Raw genomic sequence first — 22812 nt, forward strand, 5'->3', positions numbered from 1 at the left:
ATAAACGAATTTAAGAGTATTTGAATCATACGTGTCATGAAGGAGAGGTTTAGACAAAGGAGGTCCTACAACGTGGATAATTGTTATAATTTTTTTTGTATATTTGTAAAAATAAGAATAAAATTAAAGCGATGCAGACGATGAATTTGAGTGGTCTGTCTGTCTGTCTGTCTATCTATCTATCTATCTATCTATCTATCTATCTATCTATCTATCTATCTGTCTGTAAAGTTTCCATTCGATCTCAACAAAGTACACAAACATATTGTCTAAAATCAAGTCCTATTTATTGATTTAATTGACATAGTATTAAATATGTAATAAATAAAATATAAATAACAAGCATGACAAATTACAAATAAAATGTTTTCACTTTGATCATAATCATTTTCCACATCCATCTCTCTAATCTTGTCTCCTAAAGAAAATGTCAAACACAGTATTTGACTCACATGATCCTCATCCAAGTCTTTTTGCTCTTATACCACTACTAATATAATCACTGATTACCTCAACGAAATTTGTATTCGGTTGGCTAAATTTAAGAGTTTCTAAAATTAGTATTTAATTATTGCGATTTTGTCTGTCACCGTTTATCCAGTGTCAGAAAACGTGTATGTGAATTGTGGCTAACTTGTACATTGACATCCAACAGGTTTTGCCAGACTTCCACACATATATATTACTGGCATTGAAAGAAACAACAGATGGGAAAAACACAACAGAAAGAAAGACAGAACTCCAGTGGCAGAGTACAATAAAGTGAAAGAAGATTTATTGATGGTCAGCACAGGCTTAGAGGAAAAAACAGATGAGTGGAAAACCAGCAGAGCAATCTGTATCAGTATGGCTTTAGTGACTATGGGCTAATTTAACACCAATGTCGTTCGACAATACATGAGAAAAGTATGTCATTTTTTTCTCGAGTACCCAGCCTGCATGATGAAAAGATATTCTGTGAAACAAAACAAAATCCGATTGATCTTTCCTGAGATCAAACGCATTAAAAGAGCATTACACGATAATCAAATAATAGTTCAATAGCAAGTACTAGACTATGCAGTGAAGTGTCAGGATTGATCGATGCATGTTAAAAATACGTATAAAAAATGACACAGCTCTACACTCAGTGCAACAACAATAGAAAACCAGTGGTTGACCATATAGCAGGATTCAGGGGATAAAGGGTGGCATATAACCATGATGTCACCATGATGTCACCTCCCCTGCATGTGCTCACTTCACAGTGACGACTGAAGTGCTATGGATGGACTCCATGACAGCGGCCAGGCGGCTACACAGGTCGTGGGATGACTTTCTCACTTTGGGTGGCTCTTTCAACACTACCCTCTCTGCTGAGCAGTCCAGAACCCTTGGCAAGAACTCACCCAACTTCTCCTGCTGGAACTCTGTCATTCACCATACAAAGACAGATAATTTATTGACTTAAGGTTACTCCTTCTCAAATGACCTCACTTTATTTACTGTAGATGTTACATATTAAGGGTCACAAGTGTAAGGCTCACCATCCATTTCCTGGCCCAGATAGGAGCACCAGTGACTTCTGATTGCATCAATCGCATCCATGTCCTCCTGTGTGATGCTGTCTCTGACCATAAGGTGCATGCAGGGAATGACACAGTCATTCAAAACAGTCACCCCCTCCTCTACATCGCTCTGCTCTGAGCTTTTAAACAGCATTGCTGCATTCTCATTCAGCTCCTGCAGAATAGCCACAGTTAAAATAAGAATCAATGCACCATGCATATAAGGAATAAAGCACTTGGGGGCTTGCTCCTATAGGAGAGCTACCAATTTGTCATTGTTAACAATTTCTATATTATTTGTATTTATTAAAAATGTTGAACCAAATTTAACACTCAATTACACTTGTTGATGTATCATGTTGTGGGACAGCCATAAAAAAGTTTCTGTTGTCACTACATTATAGCAGCTTTAAACAGTTTCCTCACATGCCTCTTTTTTCCTCTTACTTGAAGGTAATAAGACAAACTAATGAATCATTTCATATTACAGTCTAACAACTTTGTGTTTGAATGCTTAAGGTTACAGTGTTACTGCTGCCAGTTACAAAGCACTAGCACCATAGACTCCTTTCCTTACAGAATATATTTGCGTAATAACTATAATTAAACACAAATTATGTTATGTGGATCATATGCAACCGATTCATACACGTGTACATGTAAGTTGTTACTATATAAAAAATAATGTGTAAAAATGAGCAAATAAATATAAACTTGATTTCTGTACTTTTTTTTCAAAACACAAAGTTTTAAAACACTTAGTCACATAGGTAAAAATTAATAATACAATTAAACCTCACATGCTGTTTTCTTGGCACTTTACCAAAATCAAATCACAATATATATCATAAATGTCTTTAAGAACTGTGATATGAAGAACTGTAATTTTTCTATATTGCTCAACCCTAATATACAGTACATGCATACATACAGTACCTTCAGGCATTTTCTCCTGTAAAGTGCTATAAGATTGTGGTCCACTCCTCTCTTTTCCCCACTCTTAAGCAGGGCTGCATTGTCTTGGTAAGCATGTGCAAGATAAATCAGCGCCTCACGAATTCTTTAGAAAGATATATCACAATGTTTAGTGTCATATAGTCAAAAAAAAAATTATATGAACTCTCAATTATTTGTACATACTTCCCATTTTGGTATTGCTCAAGGCCTGTCAGCAAGTAGGCAAACACAGTCTTGAACATGCTGTAGTCGTCATGCCATTGCTAATGAGAGAGAAGATGTGCTTAAAAGTGAAATGTAACTTATGTCAGTAAACATATTTTTCAGATGATAAGATATAGAAATACTAAATTCTTCTGCATAAAAAAGTTGTTGTTTTCTGAGATTTACTATACTATAGTATACAGTATTTCATTCACCTCAGTCACCTCAGGCTTGCTCATTGGGGACAAATACAAACACATTTAAATATGTTTAATATTAATCTTGATTTTTTTTTGTATTACATTAACCTTTGTATAATATTAATCTGTTTGTATTATGTTTCTTATGTCCTCTAAAGCTGCTTTAAGACAACGTCCATTGTTATACATGTAGCATGTTGTGCTATACAAACACATGTAGCGGTATACAAATACATTTAAATCGAATTCACTACACCATTTTTTTGCTTTAAAGTTTACATTTTAAAGCAGTGCTAACCTGTAATTTCTTATACATAATACTGTAATACTGTAATTCTATCAGCATCCTGTTGTTAACATCTTAGTAGAGGTTTATGGTAGGTTAAATTCCTAAATTTTTATTGATATTAAGATAGAGACACATAAAATTGGTGACAGACATATACACATCATATTCTTTCAGGGTTCTCAAGTTTTGAAGACAGGCAAGCGTGACATCTCCAAACCCCCAGTCTATCTCTCATCTCAGTGCGACATTTACTCTATTCTTGTGTTAGCATATTTAAGCAGTAGCTCATCAGTTAGCATATATCACAGCTGTATATTTCTTAGCTTTGCTGCATAATGTAGGTTTCAATCTAGATACAGTTCTGATTCCTGTTCCAAAGGATGACAGCTGGGTCTTTGTTTACAAGTGTGATCTTACAAAAGTGTGTTATTTTCACTTCATGTATTAGCAAAAAATTTTCAGAACTAGCAGAGCAGCATGCTTAGTATAAAAACAAATAAACAAACAAAAAAACAGAATGAATGACCACTGAAATTAATAAAACATTTTATCAAAGCATCTGCTAAATACAAAATTCAATTCAATTCAATTCAATTCAATTCAATTCAATTCAATTCAATTCAATTCAATTAAGAATGGTCAATGATTTTACCATGTACTCCTCCATGTCCATATCTTCTGGTCTGATGAGGCGAAGTTTGGTTCTGGCCTCCCTCATGATACTGATAGACCTAAAGTAGGAGAAATAAATTCCACTATATTATACTAAAACACCAAATACATATTAGCATTTAACTGGTTACATACATCACTATACATCACTGCACATGATTTTGTGCAGAGAGAATCATTAAGATGAACTAGTTTTCATAAAGGTAAAGTAATGGCCACAGAAATTATCATTCTTGGTGCAAGTAATAAAAATACCATCCAATTCAGTAAAAAACAATGACAGAATACCTATCGTCAAAGCTCAGGTTTCGGTCACCGAACTGCTCCAGCAAAGTTCTCTCGATGATTGGGTCAGGCGCTTTGTTCTGGAAGAGATAGACCAACACATGCTGGAGGCGAGGGTCCTGCTGAGGGGTGATCTCTTCCTGAGATATCTCATACAGTCTGGAGTACTCCTCATGAAATGCCTAGTGAAAAGCATCACAAAAACTGCCAGTCAAACTCTTAACACTTTTGATTTTAAAAGTGTTTGGGTGCAAGGTAATAATCATATATACTGTATGTATAGTTATTTCACTAAGCTTGGAATGATTTTGGTTCAATTAGCAGATAATTTTGGTTAATTAAGCATTTTTTTCTTTCTGTTTATGCATTTATTTGTGTGCTAATCAATCATTTTTTTATAAAAAATATCTCATTATAGTAAAAAACTGTGGCTAATGTGGCTAATCTCAGTGTTAAAGGCAATTCCAATGTAAGACTTGAAATTGAAATGTAAGACTTGAATATACACTACCTTTATAAGCCCTGCCTCAGGACCATCCTTGTCAAAGACTTGTCTGGCTTTGGCTATGGCTAGGATAACACCCTGCATGGCCGGGGTGAGCATCATCTGTACAGTCGAGAAAACAGAAAGTATATCAGAAAACATTATTAAGAAGTGCCTTAGAGGAAACCTCCTGAATTATAATATGTTTATATTAACATATTCCTCATGTGTAATGTGATTTGGGTGTTAATTGTTTTGGTTGATTCGGAATTTTCTTTATTCCTTTGTGTTATTCCAAGTTAGTGGTTGTCTGTCACTAACACCAAACAGGGGACTCATAAAGATTAATATGCAAGTCATTTGTGGTGAATATTCCACTAGGAATATATGACATTGACATATATGACATACGCATGTTATTTAATTTTGTAGCTGCTCAGTGCTATTACCTCTTCGTTATATCCGTCCGCATCAGACAACACCAGGATCTTGCCCACATTAGGAATCTCTACCTCTGACACCTCGTTCTCTGCTTGTCTGGCCTCGGCTTGGCTGTCGTCTGCTGACGTAGCCTGTGATTCATCCTCATCAGTCTTAGGTTGTGGCTTTAATGCTGCTTCAGTCTCTGTCTGCTCACTTACAGTCTGATTAATTATCTCAATCTCTGTCTTCTCATCCTTTTGAGTTGTTGATACAGGACTCTGAGAAAGGGATATAAACAAACCTAATATGCCCTAAAAGTATATAATGACATGTTACTGCTGTTCCACTATGAATCAGACCATAATAAAGCAACCTTTCGCATAAGGTTTTTTGGCACAAACTACTCTGTATTCAGTGCTCACAACACAACCTTTTATTTGTCCCAGGAGATTCATATCTGTCCACTAGCATAAAAATAAACACCAGGTGCTCCTCTGAGTTTTTACTGCATCCTGAGGGGGACCATCACAAAAATGCACATCTATGAATCATCAACTCAGATCAGATTAAAAAACGTCTTGCCACTAGAGGTCAGGACTCAACCACAAAACTGCAGTGTTGAGTGAAGAAACAGCTGTATGAGACTCATACATCATCACACCTTGCTCTCTGGATTGATCCATGATTCAACACTTAATCCTTATAACTAAAGACAGAGCAACCTGCTAAAATGGAAATGATGACCCAGAATGCAGTTGCATGGTGAAAGAAGTGTCTTAAGCTTTGACATTTTATTTAAATGAGGGCTCATGTGGTTTTAACTGCAGCAGGTTGTGGTGTGTTTAAGGCATGCCTCTTACTGTGTTAGGGAGATTACAGAGTGAATCGACTAAAGTACTAATTACAAACGACATAAATAAAGATGGAAAACTACCTGAAAGTGAGTACTCTGACTAGTTAACTTTCAAGTAAAACAATCCTGTATTATCTTTATTAGATTTTTAGATAAAAAATACAAAAATAAAGTGAAACAGTGTTTATAGAAGCATTTTGTATAAAGATCAAATGCCTAAACACTACCTTACAATTTCTCCCATCAGTGGAGCCGAATACAACATCTTGGACTCAATTTGATACCTAATATTATAATTGTGTGATCTGTAATTAACAGTTATTAATAAAAAATGCCCATTCCTGCAATGTCAATCATGTGGCAGTGCAATGCATTAAATCATGCAAACACAGGTTAAGAGCTTTAGTTACGTTTCTTGTCAAATATCATACAGGGGAATAAATGTGATTACAGTGAAAATCAGTGATTCTGCAGGTGGAAAGGCCTTGATGATGAGAGGGGTCAGAGGAGAATGGAAGTCTACAGTATCTCAAAAAAACTCTTCACATCAATAGTGAGCAGAAAAGCATCTCAGAATGCTTAACATGTCAAAACATGTCGCAGTATAAATGGCTGCCCACTGCTCCGGGTGTGTGTTCACAGTGTGTGTGTGTTCACTGCTGTGTGTGTGCATTTTGGATGGGTTAAATGCAGAGAACGAATTCTGAGTATGGGTCACCATACTTAGCTGTATGTCACAAAAAAACAAACAAACAAAAAAAAAAACCTTGAGGCACATGGTCTATTACAGCATAAAACTACATCAGGTTCTACAATAATCATCCAAGAACAAGAATCTAAGGTTACACTGGGCAGAGACTTACTGAAACTGGAGAGTAACAAACAAGCACTGTTTTTGCAATCTGCAACCGTCCACTTAATATATATTCGCTGGCATTTCTGCTATTTTATCCACCACCTGTATTTTAGCTTTAATTAGAAAACAACACACAAATCACTACTTGTTTTGAGTCACCAAACCAAACACAATTCCTCTGTACAGTAACCTGCATGATGTTTACAGGAGCTGAGTATGGGAACTATTTTTAAACCGGATCAGCTGACACGTACCTGACTCTCATCCAGCTGGCTGTGGGACAGACTGAGAGAGGACGCATCTTCAATCCCCTCTGTTACCCCTTCACAGCTCTCTGGAGACGAGTCAAGAGCTACCACTCTGGTTGTGGCTTCTGTAAAGCAGAAGCACTGTCATGTGACGAGCAACAACAGATGCAACCAGCCATCATAACTCATCTGGAAATGTAGCTGACCTTCTGAATCCTTGAGCGGCTCCTGTTCTGCCTCTGGAGTCAATTCATCAGGTTTCTCATGGTTGTTTTCTTTTTCTGGCTCTGAATTTGGGTGCTCTGGTTCTGCAGTCTTCTCCTCTTTGCTGGTGGGAGCCTGTGCTATTGGAATCTGTGGCTCTTCCTGAGATGCCTGATGGAGTTGCTTCTCCCATTCCCGCAGTTGCTGCTGGAACCAACGGTTGTCCTCTTGGACGTAACGCTTTAGTACCGGAGGAAGGGAGTCCATGCCTTGCAGAACCTGCCCTGTCTCACTGTCTGCGTCCTCTAGCATTAACACAATTGAGAGAGTAGTGAAACCCAGAAAAGACATAAACATGAAATAGTATAAGCATCTTGGAATGCATCCTTGTAACTTATAACACAACCCTATTAGCAGGTGCACAGGGCAAATGCTGCTATTTAAAGTGTTTCAAGCATTCCACTATCCTGTTACCAATTAATATGAATAAAAATAGCAGGTTATTAATAACATCAGGGCTATGTCTCTCCTAATATTCTTAGTATGATATGCTTAGTAAAATACCTTTTTAGCAGTAAAATATTTTATTTTAGCTGAAAAATATTGAAATATATATAGTTTAGCCGAGCTGATTTTTATTGAAGCTTGTATATGTATGTATGTATGTGCACATATGTATACCAGTTCTTGGACACATGTAAAAATGAAGACTGTCAAATAAGAAAATTAATTTTCAATCCAACAACTGTACACCTACTAATTCAATCATCAGCCATTTACGTGGCAGCAGCACAACGTATAATATAATGCAGATACAGGTCAAGAGCTTCATGTCCAATTAAAACACTTGAATGGGAAAAAATGTAATCCCAGTGACGTTTAGTGTGAAATGGTTGCTGGTTCCAGGTGGGCTGGTTTGATAAGAGGTCAGAGGAGAATGGTCAGATTGTTTAAAGCTACAGTGACTCAGAATAGCCATTCTTTACGACTGTGTCTGTAACACGCAATATGTCGATGAGCTACAACTGGCCACGTTGGGTTAAAATTATGTCAGACAAGAAAAAAAATCTGAGGCAACAGTGGGCACTGGTTTACTGGCAATAGACAATTTGTTTATCATTCTTAAATGAACATTCTCCATCATTATTAAAAGAGAATCCTCCTGGGAATTTTTATAAACAGCTTTTGGGTGGCACAATAATATAAATGTGTGCCATACGTATACATATAGACAAAGGAAGGACAGACTATGTTTATGTCTATGCCCTGATATAGCACATCTAACATCTACCATCTCTGAGTAATACTAAGTAAGTACCTTCTATGAGATGTGATAGTCTGTCATTAATATACATGAGACAGTAAGCACTGGCGTTGGTAATTCCTCCATAAGAGTCTCGCACCAACTCCTCCCATGATGACTCAGTCACCATCACATCATTGTACTTGAGCCAGCGTTTATGGTTGTGATCATAGATGTAAGCCCAGTAATGACCAGCAGAAGCCTGTCCCTCATGGACAAGAACTGCATGTAGCCTGTATGACACCTGGAGAGAAATATTACTGTTTCAGTGAGGTGGGCAACACCTTCTACTCAGGAGTATATCTTAGAGAAAATATCTTTAATATAAGTGGATTTATCTAATAATTTACCTTCCTTTATTCACTCTTTATTATTATCCGTTTATTACTCCTTTATTAATATATTCTAATAAATCAAATATAAGATTATATACCATATTTTATAAGCTTTTACACATTGAAATTTTTAGAATTGTATTGGAAAAAAATTAAGATTTTTTTGTAGAAATAAATGCTTAAAATACTAACAACAATTTGGCAATAGAACAAAACATGCTTAGAATTAGTAACGTACATCTAATAAAATGATAGGCTTAAGGTTAATAATCTTACATTTTATTGTAATCATAAAACAGGAAATATTAGATAAAGGTGACAATATTTCAGGTACTTTCACTGTCTAAGATGCCATTTTTGTAGTGTGAATTAGATTCAGGTTATTGTCACTTCCAGTTAAAGCTTTTTTTTTAAATCCCAGCTGTGTGTCAGGTGTGAGTTAATATTTTTCAGTTTGCACTCATCTGCTATTTTTATGCTTAAAAAATGAATATACAGCCAAAAATCAGGTATGGTACACAGCCAATTTTGGTACACAGCCAAAATCAGGTATGGATCAAAAATGAGTTTTTGCACTAATACACTCGTACATGATCTTTAAGAAGAGATGTCTATAAATGTATATGATAATGTTTTAATTAACTTTATAAACTTGCCTATCTTTCAAGAAAGAATCTGCTACATAACTAAGGAACCTTTTTAACAAAGGCGACAATGAATAAAGTTGAGTATAAATATAATGCATATAAATATAATCGTGTACAGTATATAGTTATATGTATTATATCTGTGTATTACATGATAAATTAAATGCAAATTAATTTAATATCAGCAGTATTATGGTATCTATCTATCGTCCTTATCTTTTTTTTTTTTAACCAGAATTTCAAATTGCAACAATTTTAGTTCTTCATCCTAATGATTATTTCTAATAATAAAATATCTATGTGAAATCTATAAGCAAATTCTGATCCTGTGTCATCATGAAACTGTTCCTACTCAGAGTCTTTTGTGCATGCAATTTTCTTAAATGAATTAAAGTAGATTTGATTATGTTTGATTAGATATCACAGCAGGGTGTCATGGCACTCTTTTTTATTACACATCTCTTTCTCTTTTTGACCAAAGCCAACTAAAATACTGAGAATCATTTTATTTCAGCAATTAGGTATGATTCCAAAAATATGGATCAATTATTTTCATTAATGTTTAATTTTATTTAAAATGTATGCCCACAATGATCACTTCCACTCACTAATATGTTAAAATCATACTGCATTTTGGTCACAGACTGAAAATTAGGTCATAGGGAGAAAAAGAGGAAGTCTGCAGAGCCAAGAGCTGTTTTGGAATATAGACTTTACCTGACACAGACTGTTATCTGAGTACATCCCCTCCAGAGCCTGGCTGACCTTGTCAATGCTGGCCTTGAGCTCTGAACAGAAGGAGAAAACAGCAATCAATAGGGTGCACCTGAGGCCAGGCTCCTGATACACTCAAACACATTAGGATATCTGTTGGAAAATAAGGCTGTGCTCTAATACAATACGGTAAAGGGCATAACATGCGGCCTCATGAACAAACAGTCGATACTGCACAGCTGAAAGGAACAAAACAGCTTCTGCAACAGTTGTGGAGAACAATGATTGCTTTTTTTCTGTTTTCTTGTAAAGGCAGAGGTCTAGGTAATACTTCACACAGAGAGAGAAAAATGCCGTAAGTGTCTGAAGGGCCAAGAGGAGGACGCACCATTCATGTTGTTCTCTGCCTCGGTTCTCCAGCGCTGCAGGCAGCCCCTGACAAAGTGCAGCTCCTCCTCGCTCACGCTGGCAGGCACCGGGTGCTGAGGCCAGTCAGCAGGGGGTCTACACTGGGTGAAGGGCTTGTGGATAGGTGTTCTCTGTGTAGAGCTCTGTGTGCAGCCTGAACCATCTGATGAGCCGGCATCATCTGTTTCTGTTTGGCTAACAAGGTTTACAGTGTGCACAGTGCACTCATTACTACATGGTTTTTTTTTTTTTTTTTCACAAAAAAAAGTTATGTGACAGCGACACAATATTATGTGAATACGATCACATACATAAAATAATTATAAATGTGCGGGTGCGGAATACATCTATTTTCTGGTACCGCTTGTCCTACCCAGGGTCATTGGAAATATGGAGTGTACCCAAGGGGATTAAGGGCACAAGGCAGGGGATACCCTGGATGGAGTGCCAACCCAATCCAACTCACACACCCATTCACACAATAGAACTCATTTAGAAATGACAATCAGCCTACAATGCATGTTTGTACTGTTGGGAGGAAACAGGAGTACCCAGAGGAAAGCCCCCAAAGCACAGGGAGAAATTGCAATTACAGTATGTCTACACCAGGAGATGGAAATCTAACCTGTCAATCCCAGGGGTGTGACTTAAACATTCTACATTAACTTCAATGATATGTGAAGTTCAGTAAAGTCAATTAAGCTTTCTTTCACCCTGGTTTAATCAGATCTTATATGATGCATGGTAATTTCCGCTTGTAATAGGTTAAACTGCACATGCAAAAAGAGAGTGGACTGTGAGTGATCTACAGATAATTATTTGATGAATTATAAGTCATTGTTAGTGTTGGTGCTTGCCTGGTGTGTTCTGAGATGGGTTCTGTGTGTGCAGGAGTGCTGACAGGTCCCGCTGAAGCAGGAGAGGTGCTTGTGTTTGTCTGCTTTGAAGTGGCAAACTCTAAAACATACTGCAGCATGTCTGTTAGCGAGTACTTGTTCGGCCCGGAACCGTAGTTTTTATAGCTTGAAAACAAAGAAAAAAATTCAAAGGCAAAGTTAGAGACTGCGTAACTTTTCCAAAAAAGTCTACTGTTATCGCACTGACAAATTGTGTCATTTATTCCTGACCTTTCAAGTTTCTGCTGAAGAACTGTTAACTGGTCCTTGAGCCTCTTTACCTCACCTCTTCTTCCATGTGTCTGTTCAACATTTCTATGAAGGTATCTATTTAGAGAATAACGAAAATAGCCACAATGAGCAACAAATTCTCCAGTAAAAAGGCTTTCCTTTTTTCCAAATTGAATTAGCTTACTTTAGGTGTACTGTATGAAGTTTAGCACTAGACTGCATGTAGCTAACTATTCAGTAAAACTTTTAACATTAACTATTAACATTACCTTAATATTTTATAAGCTACCATTGCAGAAAGTGGCTGTCAGTGATGTATGCCAGGTAATTATAAATAGTTAGCTAGCTAATAGAATATGGTATTATATAAAACTAGCTTTGTGTTACAGAGAGAGGTTGTAATTAGCTAAGATATCTATCCATTATTTCTTATCTATCCAAAAGCTACCAAATATAAATTGTTTGATAAATGAAAAAATAATATTGTAGTAACCAAAAATGGCTTATTGAGATAATTAGGATAAGATTATGTACTTTACTGACAGCCCCTTTCTGCAACACTAGCTAGCTTTCCAAAAGGCTTTTTTTCAAACAGAAATCTGCCATACAGTGTACACACAGAAAAGTCTGATACAGTCTTTTTTGGAGCGAATGAATCATGATTTAGGATTGTAGTCTCTCTAATGCTTCTAGTTAGCAACATCACCATTGTAGATTCAGTGTAAAAGTATAGAAACAAACTTCAGACACCAAACATCTCTTCAAACACCAAACAACACAACATCTTTATTACATTTTTGACTTTTTCTTTGTTAAAATAATTCAATACAATACAAAAACTATGTAACACAGCTTTGGCTAAAAAAATGTAACTATTTTAATAAGTTCTCACCTGTCCATGTAGACAATCTGGGGGAACTCAAGCTTTTTGTGTATTTTTTCTGGTCGTCCTAAAGATTGATTGAACTCGAATCTAGAGAGCTCAAAGGTCAACACTGGTGGCAGCTTGGAGAACCATCGCTTTAAAAAATAGTTTCATGCTTAAACAAATGATATTGGTACTATTATTTTGCATTAATATTCATAAGAGCATCAAATAATGAGAGCACAACAAACATTAATTATAAATCACAACACTGACCTCCTGTCCAGACGACACAGTTTGATCACTGTGCAGTGATTCGATCTCTGCTGCTACCATCGCACCCTCCAGGCACTCGTCCAAATTGTTGAACCCGTTCACCTGCAGAGGGTATTGACCAAACTGCTCGATGGTAGAGAGCATCTTACCTGGATTCATCAAAATGTACAACAAAAATAAAACAACATCTAGCCAATATATGCTCCGCAATAACGAAATGATATTTTTCCACCTACCCTCATGAATTCTCTGAGCTACGAATGTCCCGTAGAAAAGCTGAACCATTGGGTTGTCCTGTTTATCTTCTGGATTACTGGAGAATCAGAAAGTCGATATATCAGTGAAGTTATTTCAAATTCAGTGATAAAAATAAGTCAGGCTCTATTTTCCATTTCCAAATGCGTACCTGCCATTAGCTGCCAGCTGGAAGGCATCCTCGAGCCAGTCGAGCAGCTTATGTGTGAACTCACTAACATCCTAAAACAGACACGTATGTTACCTCTCTCACACCGCCTCCTCTCCTTAACCATATCAGTGTGTACCTTAACCATCTGTTGCACACATATGGCACATCAAGGTGACAAATGAAAGAAATAAACAACACAAAGTGCCTTAGAATGATTTTAGGCCAGCAGAACAGCATCAATGCACTCCAAGTCTGTGGATCTGTACTGGAAGAGATGAACACTATTTTCCCCAAAGACATTTTCCCAATTAGTGTTTTAATGATGGTGATCAAGAGCGCTAAGTCACCACTCAATCACCTGTAGGTGTTCAACTGGGCTGAGGTCTGTTGACTATGAAGGGCAGAGCATATGATCAGCATGATAACACATTAGCGTGTGATCTTTTTTATCCTCAACAAACCATTTACTGAACACTTATGCTGTGGTGATATCAGAATGTCCATCAGGATAGAAGGGTTTCATCATAGGAAAAGTGATCAGCCCTAAAAACTTTGTATTGATTTGCAGTCTCTCTAAAAAGACCCAAGCAATGGGCGTAACAAACAAATGCCCTACACGGCAAAAGAGAATCGTTGCATTTTCATCATCTATTTGATCCACTGAAGGTTTTGTGTGGCCTAGGTTTTGATGTAGACATGTACAGATAAATGTTTATACACTCTCAATAAGTACCCTAGGGTACTAAACTTCAGCTTTCATTATCTCTGGGATATACCCTTATCTTTATGAAATTACCATTCACCTGGAAATGTGGGCTTTCATTATCTCTGGGATGTACCCTTATCTTCATCAATTTACCATTCACCTGGAAATTTTAAATTGACTCAAGCTAAGTCATAATTAGCTAATTAAAAATGTATTAAAAGCCCAAAGACACACAATATGCACCGAAACATATAAGAGGCGCATACAGACAGACAAGATAAAGGGAGAGAGACATAAAGAGAGTGCATCTTGAGGACAGCTGTCTTCGAAGTCTCTGTTTTTATGTATAATAATCAATTGTGCCTTGTTTACTAAACCGGTGTCAGTGTACCTGCTGCGCCTCGCTGGTCCTAAAAGCGTCCCTGAGCAGCTCCACAGCCGCAGAGGGGTCCACAAACCTGCGATTAGAGCCCACCATCAAGGCAAAGAGGCACTGCAACTCCTGCATAAAGGCTATGTTTCTTTTCTCCTACATATAAAGGGAGAGACATATGAGGGCGTTACATATACAGTCAGAGTACTTCTCACTAAGACAACAAACAAGCGATTCCACCAAATATATAATCTAGCTAAATCACGCTCTTATTGAAAGGTACTCCCAGCAGCACTTTTCTGTCCCAGAAGGGATCTAAAGATCTGAGCGTGTTAGTGTGTTTGTCAGAATATGAGCCAGATCCTCGCAGGCGGCTGATTACTCACAGAGTGGCTCTTGCATTTCTCCAGCACGCGTTCAGACAGGCAGTAATTGAGCACCAGTCTGCGAAACACCGGCAGATGGAACAGAGACTGAAAACAACAAGAGCGAGAAAATTTTCTGTGACTCATGCATATCATCATTTGCTTTCATTTCATTTTCATTTACCACAAGGCATATTCGTCAATAGGGCGTAATGGCTGGGGTGGATTCTGGGATGTAAAACACTCCGAAGTGGGTAATTACTGGGGTCAGAACTGAGGTTAACATCAATGCTTTTTGTCATACAACAAAATGACTGGGGGCGGATGAGCTGTCAAGTACTGGAGCGGAGCTCATTAATAGTCGAATAGTGCACACATCTGCACCAATTAACCTATGCCAAGTCGAAAATCTGCTGCTCTGTTTCAAGCAAATCTGAAAAAAATTATATATAAAATAAAGTTTTTAGCCAAACAAACAACGTTTTCTAGGTTGAATTTCAATTAATGTAACCCAGTTAAATAATAAGCCAAAAATAAATCAATAAATTAAAAAAAAAGTTGATACCAAATAACAACTTGCAATTACTTACAACAAAAACATGTGACAAGATCCTGCATCAAAAATCCACACCCTAGATTTTTGCTACAGAGAATAAATGTGAACTGACAGCATTTTGTTACTTGACTAATCTTATAATTATAAACTTATTTATAACAAACATAGCCTTCAGAGTTCATAGCAGTGCATATCATGCTGCAATATTTAATTAGCTCTGCAGTCTTTCAATATCAATAAAGACTTGAATTTCAACACAGACATCTGAGAAGCCTGGCTAAAATCACTCTGGAATGGCTGTAATAAAATTAGAATGGCGAGATGCTTTGGCATCAGAGAGAAAGTGAAGCTCATCTTTTTAAGCCTCCTGTCATTAGCAATGGTAGTAATTTAATTTGCACAGTATGGCTAGATTACAAGATAAGAACAGGTAAGATAAGAGCGCAGAAGGGATTTTGTTTGGTACAGGACACAAGGTACACCAATTTAAGCCAACATCACGTAAAGGATTAACAATATTCAAGAAAATGTTAGGTCTAGTACAATATGTAAATACAATTTTAATTAATTATACAATGTACGATACAATATGTAAATACAATGTTGAGTTTACTTTAAATTATATTTTCATAAATATTTTAAAAGTAAACAATAAAGTGCTTCCTTGGTTATGTTGGAAAGATAAAATTGTACAAACACCCCTTCAATTGGTCATACTTTTTGTTAATGATTCACGCTGCCTCCTTATTTTATATTCATTCATTGTGAAGACAAATTATAAGCATCTCAGGCAAAATAGTTTTATAAATTATATTGTTGCATTTAGATTAACAACATAGTTCATACTGTTCACCAGAAAAGGGATTTTAAAAAGGATAAATGGATTTCAAAAGCCTGTCTAATTGTTGATATTGTGAAATTTCCAGTAAGAGGACTTTTATATTGTATTTTTGGAAGGAGTCTCCAGTGTCAGCAATTAGAATTTTTTAGGAAATTGTCTAAAATCAATAGGGTGTCTTAAACATTGACACAACTGACAATTGGTTTAATTGAAAAGATCAATTAAACCCCTTTCCCCCTTTTTTCTCTGCATATTACAGTATATTATCAAATAAACCCAGATGTTCATTTATTGTATAATTTACATGACATACCTAAAATTGTATCATGCAGCTGGAGTATGAAAAAAGTATCAGTATGCAGTGTTAAAAATATAGTAAGTTTAATACAAATGGATAGACTAGTTTGTGACAGTCTTAAGAATGTCTAAAGTGAATAATTGAAATAAAGGGTACCTAACTAATATCCTCAAAATTATAATTACTGGTCAGACAAAAAGAGGGATTGCGCAAGTCTCCAAGTAGACAGCATCCTACCTGGATGACGGCGCTGAACCAGCAAGTATTTCCCACGTTGCGGATGCCCACAGGCCAACCTTCCTGCCTAATCCAATCCGCAGGACTGCACATCTCTCCTGACGCTTCATTTCTCTTCCTCTTCACATAGACTGCATTCTCCTCAGCACTGGCCTCCAGAGCCCTGTTCAAGATGTTTTTGTAGTATATTTTTCAGTGACAGTTCCTGCTTTTAATGTTTAGGGTTTATGATATATGTAGGCTTTCCTTGAATGTGATGATACCTGTGGAGCTCTCTCTCCTCTGCCTCGGCCTGCTGAGACTCCTTAAGGCTGAGTTCAATGGCAGCCTGAAGTTCATCATTAACCGAATCTACACACAGGCGTTACATCTGTTGGCTTGTATCTAAAATTGTGGATATCTGTCTATACTATAGTAAGAAAGTCTAATCAGTAGGATTTTTGTCATGAGTTTAGAATACTTTGAGTGATTTCAGTCTGTAACAAATCATGTTACACTGCCTGATCTAATTTATTAATAGGCTGAGTTTAATTATCTGAGTTAATTGAACAGATAATTTGATCCATCTTTCCTATAGGAGCACTTTATCTATTGCCTTGCACACAATATGCACAATAAGCACTGTGAAACCTAGGAAAGACTCATTATATTCAATTCAATTCAATTTGATTGTATTTGTTGAAGTGCTTTTAACAATTGACATTGTTCCAAAGACTCTTGACAGAAAAATATCAATTCAGGACATTCATTTATAAATTTATCCCAGGTGATGGTGGCAAGGACAAACTCCCAGAGACAATGAAGAAACACTGAGAGAAGCCAGACTCAAAAGGGAACCAATAGCGTGATAGCGTGATTATAAATAATACCCTTCTATAACTGTGTACTATACGATCACAAAGTACAGTTGTGTAACCAACAAATTCATTCTAGTTTCACTGTGAAGTTTATTTTGTTGATGTCATCAGTTGATCACTAATGTCACTCTGGATGCTCCCAAATGCTGTAAATGTATATGTAGTATTTTTTTTTTTACTTATTTTCATCTGGAACCATTTTAGTATTTTAGTTATTTTAAGACTGTTAAAAGGTCATTATTTAAATAAACTCTAGTTAGGAGTTACATTTTCCTCTATATGTTAGTAGAATTTTTACTCTATATGTTAGTTAAATTTTAACTCCTGAAAAGAGCTGAAAAATAAACTACCAGAAAAGAGTTCAATTAACTTTGTGTTAGTGTATATTCCAATTTTCACGCATTTACATTCAAATGCATTTCAAAGGTCATAATTTGTTGTGTATATAACAGTACTTATAAAGCAGTACATATCAGTTGGGTCATGTGTCCTGCTGGGTCTTACTGCTGTGTTGATTTGAAGCGTCTATGTGCTGCTCTGCAGTAGCAGCTTCCTCAGGTACTTGCTCCTTCTCTGCTGTTTGTGTGGTAAGAAGCCCAACAGCATGGCTAACGTCCCCCTGGCTTTCCTGCAATCAAAATAAATTAATGAGGGACTATGCTAAGAATTTCTTATTTGCGAAATATAAATGTCAGCACGTTAATCCTCTGTTTTGATGCGCTGGTGTTTCAAATCTAACTGCACAAGACATGGTGTCGTTTTCATGTTTGCAAACAGCAGTTTGGTTTCAAATGCCATCTTACATTACTGCTTATGTTTATGCTGTTAGCTCAGAGAGGAGGGACGTAGGCTTGAACCTACATTAAGGGCACGTTGGAGAACTTGGAGGTCCTGAATGCCAGTGATCTCCCTCAGCTGGTTAAACAGCATCTGATTCTAAACAAGCAAACAAGAAAAAAAATTATTCATCTCTCTCTATTTATTTTTTCCAACTGAGGGCTAGGTGAAATGACCTAATAATATCAGTGTTGTGATACTGTGATAAATTCACAATATTGATAATACTGCACTGTTCCATTAGTGTTAGCAGTAAATCTATTACACAAAATAAACTCTATTAATAATTACTAAATAACAGAGGTGAGAGTAAATCACACATGTGCAAGTCACAAGTAAGTCTCAAGTCTTAACCTTCAAGTCTCAAGCAAGTCCGAGTCATTTTTTGTGAGTGTCAAGTCAAGTCAAGTCACTGCTTTATGTCAAGCAAGTCAAGTCAAGTCGTAGCTTGAGTCAAGCAAGTCACTGGCAAGTCATACATATGTTTGATAATTTAACTAAATGTATATATTAAACAAAGTTAAATCTACAGTATTTATGGACTTTTTTATTATGGACTTTTTTAGTATTTATGAGAGTTTTATGTGCAACAAAAATGATTATATGCATTTATTTTTAAAAGGTGTCCACATACAGGTGAGTTGTAAATACAATAAAAAATTAAAAATGAATAAAAATCAAAACAACAAAGAATAAGATGTAAATGTAACTGAAATAAGGCCAACATAAAAGCATGAAAAGTTTCAATATGCCTCAAACATGGCAGAAGACCATGGAAAAGTATATATATAAAAAGTGCAATGGTTTCTATGCAACCAAATGGCATTTTTTCACGTCCATATAGTGAAAAAAAAAAAGAATACTATGGAAGTGAATAGGGCTCATGAAGGGTTTGGTTACAAACATTGCTCAAAATATCTACATGTGTGTTCATCAAAACAAAGAAATTTATACAGGTTTGTAACATCATGAGGGTGAGAAAATTATAAAAGAATTTTTTTATTTTTGGGTGAACTATCCCTTTAAATTGAATGTGTGTGTGTGTGTGTGTGTGTGTGTGTGTGTGTGTGTGTGCATGCGAGACAAGAATATGGCTGTGCTTGCGACTATGAAGTTTTTTATATTTATATTTATGTTTTTTATATATATGTGCATCCCCATAAACGATCCATACGCTTTTCACTCAAAGCCTAACACCAATTATAAGTGCTACTGCAAAAAAGCTGACATTTCCACATGAACAGTGACCAACCATTTACACTACATTGTGCTTGCAAAAAATTTTATTTGATAGAACTTTGTCATTCAATTGTGAGCAATGTGATCGCATACTGCTGTTCTTCTCTTCTCATCTTGCACAAAATCCCGGTATTATAATAACTTAATTATTTTTGGTGTAGCGCCTTCCATGTTTCGTCACGACTGTTAAGGTTTATTAGTTAGTGCGCGCGCTCCCTCAGCTTGCCTGCGTGCGTTTAAAACAGATTTAAAAACAAAATAGACAAAAAAGATGAAACAAAAACAAAAAACAAGTTATTTCGAGTCATTTAACTCAAGTCCGAGTCAAGTCTCAAGTCATGAATGTCAAGTCAAAGTCAAGTCGAGTCTTTTTTTTAATATTTGTCAAGTCTCAAGTCTCAAACTTGCGATTTAAGTCCGACTCGAGTCAAGTCATATGACTCGAGTCCTCATCTCTGCTAAATAATGCTGAGCAATCTGATTATATAATATCATATATGTTATATAAAAAACATATTCATAGGATATTTAAAAACAATATGACAAAAAACAATCAGAATACTTTTTCTTTTCACAAATGGGTGTTCAAATTGATTTTTGGAAACTGTTTAATGTTTCCTTATTAAAGTAACTAGATTTTTATACATTTCATAAACATTACTTAAATTTAGATTTTGAAACCACTTTTTTCACATTTTACCTGCCATTTTGATCACGATACATATTATGTTGAACATTTTTGAGTATTGTATATAGAGTATTTTTTATAACATACCATTTTTGATTCTGATTGCTTAGTCTGATTGATTGCTCTGATAAACAAATTAAAAATTATGTTGTAATTTATTAAAGAAAAGCATTTCAAAATTGATATAGTGATGCTTTATGTAAGGTGAAGGAATCTCCAGTAACAGCAATTTTCCAGCATAGGAAAGGATAATTTTTTTTCTCTGGTTTCTATGTATCATGAAAATGTGTGTTATTATTGTGTTAAAATTACAACAGTGATACAAAAGGTGGAGGAACTGAGCAACTGCAATAATTTTTTCAGTAGATACAATGAAACTAATAGAAACAGAAAGTTAAGCAGAATAAACTACATTTTTTTGTTTGTTTTAGTGGTTTTATACAGTGTCCTCTGTATTGTTAGTTAGAGAAACTAACTAACATGTTGCATATTGCACATCGTGAAAATGAAAGTATCCTGATGGAACTCTTTATGTGTAAAGGTGAATAGAGACAAAGACAAATTCTAAAGGAAACACTCTCATAAACCATAGCTTTATCTTATAAATTACATCCCTATAAGTACAATAAGCACGCACTTCATATTAGGGACTTGTTTGTGATAAAATCTCTGTCCACTCTTTTGAAATCTGCTCATTGTTAACTGCTCTTGTGGAACATTTATGCCCATGGCACAGGTGGCATGTAAACATTAACAAGTCAGATAAGAAAAGCATGAAAGCCGGATCTATATAAAGCAGCTCTGGTAGCAGGTGGGAATGTCAGAACGGCAGTGTTGGTGGACAGAAGCACTAGCCTGGGAGCTGGAGACATATATGGAGACCTGAAGGCCTGGAAGTCCTGGCTCATGCTCTATTTTAGGCCCTGACACAGATAGCACCACTGTTTATGACGCCTCTCATCCTGGCACCAGTGTTTGGTTGACAAAAAAATTAATGGAGGAAAGAAAAACAGTCACCTGTGACAAACTATTTAAACGTCACCTAGAATAAGTCATAGGTTAATGATTTCACCATTTGATGGTGGAAAAAAAAGGGGGAGAAATAATGTACTTTTTCACGTGTCACTGATACTGATCAGTGTATCAATGATACTGATAAACGATGCAAATCTTATGACACCACAACTTACATCAGAAGAAAAAGGAAATATCTCTGACTTTTGTATTTCACTTATTGTTCTCTAATAAAATACCAAACCATGTGTCCATGATGTTTTAACACTCAATTAGCAGTCAGAATGAGTCAGGAATAAATCCATATCAGCGCTTAAATGACAATAACCCACATGACGTGAATATAATGACCGCAACAAAAAGCGCACTTCTCACCGCACAGTTTTCCACATGTCCGCAATCCTCTTGAACTCTCATGGCAGGACAGTTTGACTTTTAATTTCCCCCAGATTTCTTCGTCCGGACTCCGGAGTGTGACCTACTCCATGGATCACTCCCACACACACACACACACACACACACACACACACACACACACACACACACACACACACACACACACACACACGCACGCACACACACGCACCACAGAGAGTACAGGAGGCGAGGAGTAGCACAGGTGGTGCACTCACAAACAGCTTATTCAGCAAAACGGGTGTGGAAAAAAAAAAACAGGCCAGGGAATTCTGATTTATAATAGACTAACTACCCTATGTACTTAGTCATCATTTTATTTATATGAGTGATGTGCTCACATTAGTGTATTTTACCAACCGGCAGACTGTTAGATGTCAAATCCACATACAGTCACGTGGATTCACGTAGTCAGTTTAAACTCACCTGTATTAGTCATGAATTTACATTACATTTACATTTCCAGCATTTGGCAGGCCCCATTATCCAGAGTGGCATGCTTGGTGTGGACCTGGGATTGAACTCATAACCTTCAGTTTTATAGCCCAACACCTTTACCATAGGATACCACACGTGTGTGTGTATATATATATATATATATATATATATATATATATATATATATATATATATATCATATTCATTCATTCAATATCAGAAAGAATAATGATATAAATGTTTATATAATAGAAATCTATTTATATATAATTTAATATTTCATATTCATGCCATTAATATATCCATATTTATATCATAATATCAGTAATAGCTATTCTATCTATAATAAAGATACTATAACTGTATACATAATAAACATAATATGAAAGATATTAAGCATTTCTACAAAAATTGCTCCTAAATGTTAAAACAAACAAACAAACAAACAAACAAATAAATAAATAAGTGTCTTGTTTTGACTGTAAATTTATTCTAAAAAAAATCCTCTCTGTACAGCTACTAATGTACTCACAAAACAGGATCTTAGGATTTTTACACCCCCTGTAAATGAATCTCAAACTAATGAGTGATTTAAAAAAATACAAAAAAATAACAAGCAAGAAGACAAACAAACAAATAGTAATGA

General features: G+C 36.0%; 1 protein-coding gene across 1 annotated transcript; it reads right to left on the reverse strand.

Annotated features, from left to right (window-relative positions):
* Window positions 1-753: 753 nt before the first annotated feature.
* On the reverse strand, window positions 754-21878 carry usp28 (ubiquitin specific peptidase 28). Its single transcript, XM_060891114.1, has 26 exons — window positions 21690-21878; window positions 18398-18472; window positions 18041-18164; window positions 16943-17030; window positions 16680-16842; window positions 14769-14855; window positions 14401-14538; window positions 13304-13374; window positions 13134-13210; window positions 12898-13046; window positions 12649-12776; window positions 11757-11852; window positions 11487-11651; window positions 10610-10824; window positions 10225-10295; window positions 8541-8769; window positions 7225-7527; window positions 7025-7143; window positions 5088-5339; window positions 4666-4761; window positions 4158-4336; window positions 3850-3928; window positions 2688-2767; window positions 2484-2607; window positions 1527-1722; window positions 754-1409 (listed from the first exon to the last, which is right to left on the reverse strand). Exons 1-26 carry the CDS (start codon window positions 21729-21731, stop codon window positions 1237-1239), a joined length of 3519 nt encoding a protein of 1172 aa, XP_060747097.1. The 5' UTR covers window positions 21732-21878; the 3' UTR covers window positions 754-1236.
* Between the last annotated feature and the right edge of the window lie 934 nt (window positions 21879-22812).

The sequence above is a fragment of the Tachysurus vachellii genome, chromosome 17 (genome assembly GCF_030014155.1).
Source record: "Tachysurus vachellii isolate PV-2020 chromosome 17, HZAU_Pvac_v1, whole genome shotgun sequence".
Lineage (NCBI taxonomy): Eukaryota > Metazoa > Chordata > Actinopteri > Siluriformes > Bagridae > Tachysurus > Tachysurus vachellii.